This window comes from Triticum urartu, chromosome 3A, assembly GCF_056163025.1.
Source record: "Triticum urartu cultivar PI428250 chromosome 3A, HENAU_Tu73, whole genome shotgun sequence".
NCBI classification, from domain to species: domain Eukaryota; kingdom Viridiplantae; phylum Streptophyta; class Magnoliopsida; order Poales; family Poaceae; genus Triticum; species Triticum urartu.
This window is the reverse complement of record NC_141875.1, coordinates 11,427,408-11,438,320: the sequence shown is the minus strand read 5'-3', so window position 1 is coordinate 11,438,320 and position 10,913 is coordinate 11,427,408. Positions and strand designations below refer to the sequence as shown.

At 46.5% G+C, this 10,913-nt stretch overlaps 2 protein-coding genes across 2 annotated transcripts; one reads left to right on the top strand and one right to left on the bottom strand.

Moving 5' to 3' along the window:
- Positions 1-1,587: 1,587 nt before the first annotated feature.
- LOC147977766 (uncharacterized) lies at positions 1,588-3,216 on the top strand. Its single transcript, XM_087545943.1, has one exon. It carries the CDS (start codon positions 1,588-1,590, stop codon positions 2,875-2,877), a length of 1,290 nt encoding a protein of 429 aa, XP_087402069.1. The 3' UTR covers positions 2,878-3,216.
- Positions 3,217-3,339: 123 nt separating this feature from the next.
- LOC147977765 (fruit protein pKIWI502-like) lies at positions 3,340-6,252 on the bottom strand. The gene is made up of 5 exons (XM_087545944.1): positions 5,704-6,252; positions 4,788-4,887; positions 4,617-4,712; positions 4,457-4,537; positions 3,340-3,957 (listed from the first exon to the last, which is right to left on the bottom strand). The coding sequence occupies exons 1-5, from the start codon at positions 6,201-6,203 to the stop codon at positions 3,895-3,897; spliced, it is 840 nt and encodes a 279-aa protein (XP_087402070.1). The 5' UTR covers positions 6,204-6,252; the 3' UTR covers positions 3,340-3,894.
- Between the last annotated feature and the right edge of the window lie 4,661 nt (positions 6,253-10,913).

The window sequence follows — 10,913 nt, the reverse complement described above, 5'->3', positions numbered from 1 at the left end:
GGGACGGGAACGTTTGGCTCTCGAGAGTAATTACACCCGTTTAAAAAAAAGAATAGTAATTTGTAAGAAAGCAAAAAAAACTGAAACTTCTTGCGAACAAAGTAGATTTATTGTTGGACTCGTCTAAAAACATTCGCAAAGAAATGACTTCCATGTTGTTCTCGATGTAAAAAAAAGACAAATTTGTCGCTATATACGCCAAACAGTTCATGCTATTGTCAGAGAATATTTGTCATTTTTATCAGCATTTTGTCAGAGTATACGTTGCAGAATATTTTTGCACGCCTGAAACGACAGCTCAAGTTTGTTGGGAAAAAGTTATGAAACGTTTTGACTTTTTCCGAATTTTTTTAAAAATAAGATGTGTAACCAGGTGTAATTAACACCATGTTCCAAAGGGTATTTTCCCATACTTCCATCCCTTTCCATTTGCATTGTGACTTTGTAACGAACACATCATACAAGGTGCGGGGCGACATCACTGCAGGTTCGGTTGAGCGACTGAACTCTGTTGCAGGTGAAGCTTATTCCAGCAATTGCTGTGACCTTCGAGGGGAGTTTGGAATCTCCGGTAAGGCTAGGCCTTTTGTGGTGAAGCCATCGGGATTAAGTCTCAGACTTGGCATGAATGCTCGTATTTTACAGAACTTATTTCACATTTTGACGGTTCAGTGGGAGACAGCCCTTTTCATCGACTACAAAGTGTCCATAGCGACCAGATTTAACGATATAGTCTTCCAGGGATAGGGCTTGTGTGTGGATTCATAGGGTAAGCGTACGTGCATGTATACAAGTGTCAGCGTTTGTACCATGTTTCTAAAAAGAAAAAGAAATCCCGACAATGGGAGTAGAGAGGCAGCATTCGGGTGCAAGCCCTGAAAGGGTGCATATGTCAGTGTCAAATGTTGCAGGGCAATTTAACTGGTTTGCTTAAAAGCCCTGAAAGGGTGCATATGTCAATGTTGGCTGCTCACCTAAGGCCAACTCCACCGCGCGACCCTATCCTGTCCGGCCCCGTCCGTTTGGGGTAAAAGGGACAAAAAAGGCGGCCCAGCGCGCGGGAGCAAACGGACATTTGTCCGCTTTGTGTCCGCTTTCGATCCATCCCCGGCCCAAACTTGCGCTGGTTTTGAGGTGAAACGGACACCGCGCGGACGGGCGGGACGCGCGCGCTTGTCCTCCCCTGGCCCGCCTGTCGGGGACACTAGCAGTCCCTCCGCTCCCAACGCTTCACCCTCTCTCCCCGCCCCGCGCCGCCGCTATTCTCCGGCCGCCTCCTCACCGCGCAGCCCCCCCCCCCCCCCCCCCGCCGTCCATACCAAACCACTTGTCGACATGGCCGCCACCACGCCCGCGCTTCCGCCGTAGTTTTGTTCGTCGATCGGAGGAGGTTTGGCCGTGGCCGTCCTTGCCGGTGGCAGAGCGGACACGACTGCCGGCGACGTACCACGGCGGCTGAGGCAGATTCCGACGAGAGCTCCAGAGCGTCCTGTAGCCGGCCGGCAACCACCCTGCTGCGTCGAGGTGATCATCGCGGCCTCTTCGCCACCACGACCGCAAGGTGTTCGACCTTTTGGCAACAAAGGTATGGACAGTGGAGACGAGTTTTTCTTCCATCACTTCCTTTGTTCATCGGACGATTCGTCGTCGGATGATGACGATCTTGTGGTGGCTGCACTGGTCGTTCACGACCATATTCAACGGCAGCTTCCTCGGTACAGGGGGTCAGTCCCTGGCCGTGCTCCCAACCTGAACCGCAACAGGAAGAGAGGCCACGCCCTGCTCTATGCAGATTACTTTGCCAACACCCCGCTCTTCAGGCCAGATAAATTCCGTCGCCGTTTTCGTATGACAAGGCATGTGTTCAATCGTATCCGAGAGGGAGTGGTTGCTCATGACCCATACTTCGAGTGCAAGACGGATGCCCTTGGCAAGCTTGGATTCTCCTCGTACCAGAAATGCACCGCGGCCATCCGCATGCTTGCATATGGAATTCCAGGCGATCTGGTGGATGAGTATGTGCGTATGAGTGAGACAACATGTCTGATGTCAATGTACAAGTTTTGCCAGGCTGTGATCGAGGTCTTTGGGCCAGAGTACTTGAGGCAGCCAACTGCCGCTGATACAGAGAGATTGTTGGCGACCAACACAGCTAGAGGATTTCCAGGTATGCTTGGCAGCATAGATTGTATGCACTGGGAGTGGAAGAACTGTCCATTTGCTTGGCAGGGCCAGTACAAGGGGCATGTTAACGGGTGCACTGTCATATTAGAAGCGGTGGCATCACAAGATCTTTGGATATGGCATTCTTTCTTCGGCATGGCAGGTTCTCACAATGATATCAACGTGCTGCAGCGTTCTCCAGTCTTCGCGAGGCTTGCAGAAGGCCACTCCCCACCTGTCAACTTTGAGATCAACGGCCACTATTACAACAAGGGATACTATCTAGCAGATGGTATATATCCTCAGTGGTCAACTTTTGTGAAGATAATCTCGAAACCCCAAAGTGAGAAGAGAAAGAGATTTGCCCAAATGCAAGAGAGTGTTAGAAAGGATGTGGAACGTGCTTTTGGTGTGCTTCAATCCCGGTGGGGTATCGTTCGAAACCCTGCACTGTCATGGGATGAAGGGAAGCTTTGGGAGGTGATGACTGCTTGTGTGATCATGCACAACATGATCGTCGAGGACGAGCGTGATGAGAGTATCTTCGACCAAGGATTTGATTATCAAGGTGAAAATATTGAGCCCCTGCACCAACACCCGGTCACATTTGAACAGTTTGCCCAATTCCACCGTGAGATGCGTGATTGGCACACTCATGTGAATCTTCAAAATGACTTGGTTGAGCATGTGTGGGAGCACGTTGGCAACCAATAGATGTATTTGTCTATTTTATGTTCAGTCAAGACAATTTCGATTTGGTTGTAAAACTATTTTATTAAAGACAATTTCAATTGGGTTGTAAAACTTTTAATTTTCAGACAAATATTTGGGTTCGAAACTAGTTTTAATGCAAATTTGGGCAATTCTTGGCACTGACGGACAGGATGGTGCAAAAGGATGCGGCCGCGCGCTGGGCGCACGGCCACCGCATCTCAGGACAGGGCCGGACATGACCCCAAATCCCTACCCAAAGAGACAAAAACCGGACAAAACGAACGTCCGTTTGGGGTCGCACGGTGGAGTTGGCCTAATGACAAGCCTGACAAGTCTTTGCATCAACGTAAATGGACACGCCAGGAATAAATAAAAGGATTGCAGTGTAGTGAAATGGTGCATATTGCAGCCTGCACAACTCTCTTTGATCACATCCAAGATATAGCAGGCAGATAACTTCAGTTGGGTCAAAGAACAAACCATTTTCCATGAATCTTTTTGTCGTCACTGGAGAATGCAGTTTCCACATACATCCAGGCACACTGTCAGTTGGGAGAACAGACTCCAAATACATCCAGGTAATTCAAAAAAATTAAAATTACAACCTTCAAATATACCAAAATTTCACGGCGCAAATACTTGCAGCCGATTATATCTAAAGGCATACAAACTAAAAAATGGTTTTACTAACTTACAAGCTATGTCCCCTTTTGTTTCCCCTTTTCTGGAAGGGGGCTTTTCAAGTACATCAGCACCTTCCAGGGAAATACTGTCTCAGGGTACCACCAAGCATTTTCCAAAGCCCTTCTTGCTTGAGATTAATATATCAGGATATCAACATCCAATGGTTGATGGGCAACTCGCAGCGTGAAGGAAAATGAGTTGCCCTTATTTGTTAATACGTAGCAGTATCTTTTTCGCGATCCTATGTCGCACATTTGCCGTAAACAAGTGCCACTAGATTTTGGTAGTAAGTGTACAACAGCCAGAAGGGCAAGAAACGTGTTCCAGTGGAACTCAGAAGTTTGTTAAGATTTTATCTTTGGACATACCATCAGCAACAAGAGCTCTAGTAATTTCCTGCAAATATTAAGATAGACGAATGATCAGACTATGAGTACAGAAACAAGCCACCAATTTTAGAAGTAGGCAAATGGATTAGCACTCTTAAATGATAACAATCACCATTAATATAGGTTTCTGTTTCAAAGCTTTCTTCAATTCTTACTCTATTTGTACAGCCAATTGCTAGGTCTGGGCAGCAAATTTCTTGTATTGGTACTCTGTTAGCCTATAAATGTGGCCTCAAACATAGAGTATTAACAACAAATCCAGAGCAGTAATGGTATGGCCCACAAAAGCCAATTGCACACTGGTGTCTATTTTATAAGTAGTTTCATCTTGAGAAAGTTTAAACTGACGATGGATTTGCCAGAAGGGTATGTTTCTGATGTACGGATGTCTAAAATAACAGAACATATGCAGCATCTAACGTATAGAAAGCATTGAGACACGTGAACGGAGATGGATTTGGCAACCTGTATCATTAGCTACAAAAGTTAGAAATGAGAATATATACCTCAGTCATCTGTTTATGTCCACACAAAATTGCTCCCGTCGATGATGGATTTATAACCTTCTTTGCCCTTGAAAAGGCATTCTGAAAATGCAAAATAAATAAGGGTATAAGGGAACCTGGTGAGCTAAGAAGAACCGAAAAGGAAAAATGATAACGGTACCTGAACATAGCCTCGCTGGCCAGTCCATTGATCATCTGGTCTAGAGAGAACAGGTATAATTTTTATTCCTCTCGATTCCCAGTCACTGAACCTTTCCTGTCAGAGCAGAGTCTCCAGCCATTACATAAAGAAGGTTGTACTTATAAAATATAACTTTAGACTGACATCTACCTGATAAGCCATCCTTTGAAGGTTTCTAACCCCATAAAAGAGGTTTACATCAATCTTCTCATTTTCGCCAAAACCTGACTCAATGAGTGACCGGATTGGACTGCCACACATAAATGTGAAAAAGAAGATAATATGAGCAGACTTACACACTACAAAGAAATCTATCTTCTAAAAATGCACTTTCCACATCACTTATAAATTTGAGATGGCAATAACGTTTGCTTAAACCAAGGGTGGACCAGTGTGCAATATATGTAGAGTGCAGAATTTGAGATGCACTAACAATCCAACTCAACAAAATAGATACTACTATTCATGGATGCTCATCCAATCGAAATGAAAGAACAATAAAATCAAGGAGAAGGTCATCATCACCCATCAACCACGTGGCATGTGGAATGTGGTAGTCTAAAACAGATTGTGTGATTACCAAGCAACTCAATCGTTGCATTTAAAGCAAAAATGGGAAAAACCTGATGAAACACTGTACTACAGTGGTTTGCTATCTATATCATTGCCATGGCTGGGGACCAAGTCTTTGTTGCCTGGATGTGATCTAGTTTTTGCATATGATCTGTAGGTGTTTTGCCAGATTGCTGTTCTAATGTAGTGCGGTGTTGCATTCCTTAGATGTGGTACAGATGTCCGGAAATGCAGGTCGTTTTCCTTCCCTGTTGCGTGTGTTTGCATCGATGTTGGGGGCTCTTTGTAATGCTGTGTTACTCTGTTCGTGGCTCCATTTTCTTAATGAAAATGGGGGCTGTGTGGCCCTTCGATCGAAAATATCTAGATAATTGGCTCTAAGATTGAACAATTGTGATGCATCTATAATACAATTGACGCAGGTTTGACAAATATCATGGATGCGTAAGAAACAAGTGAAGGATTGTACAGAAGCAGAGGGGCAGTTAGGCACCTGATCCCGGATCCGGTGGCGAAGACGAGGACGTCGCGGGCGTCGGAGATCCTGCAGACCTCGAACCCGCGGCCGACGACGCTGCCGCCGACGGGTACGAGGTCGCCGGGCTGGAGGTCGCAGAGGCGCGCGGAGGGGGTGCCGGGGAGGCGCTTGACGAGGAAGTCAAACGATTTGGGCGGAGACGCCGAGGAGGCTGGGGGAGGGGAGGAGATGGCGAGGAAGATGGGGTAGGGCGCGGAGGGGAGGCGGAAGGGGAGGAACTGGCCGGCGGCGACGTGGGAGGCGAGGAGGGGCCCGTGGGCGGAGAGGTCGAGGGAGACGTGGAAGAGGGAGGCGTCGGCTGTGGCCGCGCGGACGGAGGCGACGGGCGCCTCCGTCCACTCGGTCGGGGCGGGGGGCGGGGCCGGGGACGCGAGCGCCGCGGCTGCGTGGGAGAGGACGCGCAGGTGGCGCGGGCGGAGCAGGTGGAGGCGCCGCGGCGGCGACCGGAGGAGCATCGGGGCGGCGGGAGGCGGCCGGCCGATGCGGGGAGGAGGAGGGGGGAAGCTGCCGGATCTCGGTGGCCTCCCGCGAGGCAGGCGGCGTTGGTGTATACGCACGTGCGCATGTTTGATTTCTCCTCTCCAAGTCAAAAGGGAAAATTATACTTCACCCAAAATAGAAAGCAATCTTTTTTCTTGCAATAATAATGAGTAGTACTCCCTTCAATCTACATTAATCGTCACTAATTTAACAGTGATATGAACAAGATGCTTATCTACATAAAGACAAAAATATAAAAAAACACACTGGGGTGTTTCGCAAAACGCGACCTAAATAAATTGCCATCGCTTCAATAATAAAAATGCCATCCCCTAAAAATAATTTGCCATGGTACCTACACTAAAACTAATTAAAAAAATTGTCATCTTTTAAATGATAAAAATTTCATACAGTAAATAATAAAAATGCCATGCTACCTACACTAACCAACGTGGTCTAATTGATAAAAATCGCCATGGTCTAGCAAAATAAAAGTTTCATGCTACTTTAGTCATATAAACATGGCAATTTTAGAAATTTTGTTCTATTGGAAAAAAGATGGCAAATTTTAGAGAAATCATGCCAACTTGTTTGACACGGCAATTGGGGAGTTTTTAAAAATTCTAAGCTTTGACATGTGAGTATTACACAAAAGATAGCAACATATAGAGAGACACAAACATGTGAGTACGTACATGGGGAAAAATGCCATCCTCTAAATAATAAAATTGACATGCTATCTACACTAAAACTACCATTGTCTAGTTAATAAAATTGACATCATTCATATAACAAAAATGCTATAGTCTAAACAATGAAAATGCTATGCTACCTATACTAGACCTACCATGGTCTAATTGATAAAAATTGCCATAGTCTAGCAAATAAAAGTGTGATGCTACCTTAGTCATATAAACATGCAGTTTTAGGAATTTTCTTTAGAGAAACCGTGCCAACTTGTTTGACATCGAAATTGAGGAGTTTTTCAAAATTTGAAGTTTTAACATGTGATTATTGCACAAAAGAGGGCAATATATGTAGAGAAAAAACATTGCAACAGATGGCAAAAAAGTAACTCAAAATTGAAAATGGCAAAATTTGCAAGGGGAAAAGTATTATTGTGCATCACAAAATGTATCTAAAATTTGCCAATGGTCTATGAAGTAGGATGTCATCTAAAGTTTCTCGCAGCGGTAGGATCTTCGACAAAACATTCTAGTGACAGTAGAATGTCAACTGGAGTTTCAGAAAAAAGAAGTTTGTGGTTTGTGGAGCTCGTCCGCGCCGTTGGGGAGCTCCAGTGATGTAGAATCTGATCTCATCCTGAATGACCAACTAGGTGACCTCCAACTCACTAGCATTGCTCACCGAGACCTTGTCCTGCAGGCACGAGGTGTTCATCCTTGCCGGCTCCACGGCCTCAGGATCGTTCTGAAAATCCTATTGCCACATTCTCCGATAGGTTGGACGACAACGGAAGCGACAGAGAGAGAGTTTCGGGGAAGCTGTGTTGCCGCACCGCGCCGCGTGAACGAGAGAGGGGGGTTCGAGTGAAACGAGCGGGGCTGCGCATCTCGCCGCGGGGCAAGTCTTAGGTCCAGTCCTCCCGGCGAGAGTACCTCCAGCCCATCGCGTGATGGTGTCCTCGACTAGGGGGTGCTCACCATGTCATCTCCCGCGCGAGGAAGGTCGGGCCGAGGACCCGTGTGGCGGTTCATTAGCGAGCCAATTGGAGCGGCCCATGACACACACGAGGAAGATTCCACAAGACATGGCATACAAGACAAGGTCTCCTCTCCACCGACAGTAGCCGACTAGGACTCATGTTATCCAAGCCTTCGGTACATTATAAACCGAGGTTGGGCTAGTCGATAGGAAAATCTCAACATATCTTAGAGATGGGACACAACGATCTCGTGGTAGATCAAGTTGTACATTGTACTCCATCCACAATCAATACAACCAAAAGCAAGATGTAGGGTATTATCTCTTCAAGAGAGCCCGGGCCTGGGTAAATGCATGTGTCCATTGTTGCCATCGCATCAAGGCTACTACCTCGGGACACCTACCCGAGATCTGCTGGATTCAACTCCATAACCGCACCTCCTAGCCACAACCGCCCCCACATGTCACCTGCCACCGCCACCTCTAGCACACCGCGCCTCAGCCCCGCACAACGCGTCTAGATAAGATATCAGGAATCGCCAGGGAACCATCGGGAGAGGATGTCTCGAGGTGGGGAAAATGAAATAGTACCAAATGACTGTGTGGGTGAGGGGATAAGGCTGGGGAGGCGTTCGCTGGATTCAGCACACATCGTACGATTACAAAATGTTAACCCGACATCTAGCTTTGAGCCAAGATCCATGCTGGGAGAACGAACAGCGGAAAACGCGTCCGCTGGGGAGGATGGAAATGTGACATTCGATAGATATCATTTCCCAAGAGGAAAATAGCACGGAAAAAATTGTCTGTAAAGATTGGATAGAGTCAACAAAAAAAGAAAACTCCCACCTCAACTTCCATAACCATGTAGAAGATCATCTAAAACAACATATAGAATGGTTGTTTCAAACCATCCAAGACTCCTTGCAAAACACAAGAAAGCAAGCACAACTCTCTAGGAAAAAATCCTAAAAAGAAAATGCTCAAGCAAAAACTTCTCAAGTAAATGTCGAAACCTTATTATATGTATAGCCGTAAGAGTTAGATGGGTGCCCTACGGTCTTTAGGATTTGGTGGTGGTCTTTAACTCTTGATGGTATCGGGGACTCTTTGCTAACACCATGTTTTTTTGCGGGGGTGGGGCATGTTGAAGACACTCCCTTAAACTAGCTATGTTCGGATATCATGGTGGCATCAAAACATTACTTTGCAAGTGACATGTGGTGCTTGCACGGTTGGTGCTTTGATGAGAAAGTAAGGGGGAAGGAAGAAGAGAATTAAACTAGGGGAAGAATGGTGGATAAGAAAGTGATTCTAAAGAGAGGGAAATCATATGAAACACGTGGGAGCTCAGATGCGCCGCAAGCTTGAGCCACGGTGTCCAACTGTGCATCTTCCTTCAAGCCAGATGTGGCGAGGTTGGAGGTGGATGCCATGGAAAGACAAGAGGGCCAAGGGGGAAAACGAGGAAGAAAATGAGCTCCCCCGCTACCAAATTTGGGAGAAGAAGATGACACAATATTGGATTGTTGTCATGTTTGTGAAGGAAAGAAGTGGTGGGAAGGAAAGTGTGTGAGAGAAAAGATGACCGAGAAGTATAGTCTGGCCGCAACATGGTTGGAATGGTGGCCTAAGGACATCTCCAACGCCTATCCTCAAACCTCCCGTATCCGTTTGGACCACTCTCCGGATCACGAAAGCCATCTAACGTTATCCGGATCATGAAAGTCATCTAACGTGGGCATGTATCAGTCTGTGGTGTGGTCCGGACGTACTTTCTTCCGCAAATCAATAGACAAACGTGAGGGGGCTTTGCGGGAGTCTGGACGCTCCCAAGCCCGCTTCTTACCACACGGCCCCACCAAAAACCCCTCCCCCCGTGCTTCCCGCCCGAAACGGTAAGCGCCGCTCTAGAGCATTTAGATTAGGTATTAATTATATCTCTAGAGCCGAACTAGCACCGCTTAATTGATGTAAATGCTCTACGTTGGAGATGTCGTAAGAGCTTGTGCCTATGCGGATCTGCAAAGCTAAAATACAGACCTTAATGTATAACAACTATCAAGCAAAGATGTCAGATTTAATCAGGTGAAATAAAGAGTAGAGAGCTTTGAAAATGCAAAATATGTTGTATCATGGAGTATATATATGTTACGTGGAAACTTGGTTTGAGGTTGTATTCAGGTATTTGGAAAACGCACAGACAAGGAAGTCGGGCCACTTGAGAGTTGAGATAGCTAGCAGAACAGGGTCCAAGTACCTCCAGCAGCTTCTTTGCGATGTTAAGACCGATCATCCACGCCTTTGTGCCATCAAACTTCACATTGGACGTGAAGTAAACAACATGCTGGCCAGGAACAATGCTCATGAACAGGGTCCTTGAATGCATATCTTCTGGCACCGACATCCGATGACGATGACGGCAACTCAGGAGGCGCGCAAGAACCATCATCATGATACAAGTCATCGAGATCAACGAGGTGGCCCTTGCGCCAGTAGTCCCACGATTTGCGCCGGTAGCACGTCCTGACTTTCTTGCAGCTCTTCTTCTTGGCGCCGCCGTCTAGATTAATTCTTACATTATGTAAGAGTTAAACACGACGTCTGATTAGTACTCGTACTTGTCTCCGAGTAGTACTCCAGTCCGACTAGGTTAGCTCGTACGTCCTGGCTGTTATATATAGCCATGTAAAGCCCCTTGTGAACACCAAGAAAAGAGAAAAAGCAATACAAAGAAAGCTAGGAGCGACACGCCCCTGTGGCTATCCACAAAATCTCCATCGTTTTGTGTCTCACGTTCGTTCCGATCATTTTCATCGTTCGTGGGTTACAGGAGTCGCTGCAAGAGTTCCGCCGAGATCGCTAAGCTATAGTTTCACGTGTACAGGAGCAAGGATCAATCCAGCTTCCTGGCTGTGTGCTAGCTTAGCACAGACACGTACGATCCTAGGTGATCTGATCTAGAGATCAAAACCCAACAATCGGTATCTAGAGCCTCGACGACCTATGATGACGAACAA

Coding starts and splice junctions, on each gene's coding strand:
- LOC147977765 (XM_087545944.1), bottom strand. CDS start 6,203: ATGCTCCTCCGGTCGCCGCCGCGGCGCCTCCACCTGCTCCGCCCGCGC. Junction 4,713..4,787: donor TTCAAAGGATGGCTTATCAG/GTAGATGTCAGT, acceptor CTGCTCTGACAG/GAAAGGTTCAGTGACTGGGA. Junction 3,958..4,456: donor GACATAAACAGATGACTGAG/GTATATATTCTC, acceptor TAATATTTGCAG/GAAATTACTAGAGCTCTTGT.
- LOC147977766 (XM_087545943.1), top strand. CDS start 1,588: ATGGACAGTGGAGACGAGTTTTTCTTCCATCACTTCCTTTGTTCATCG.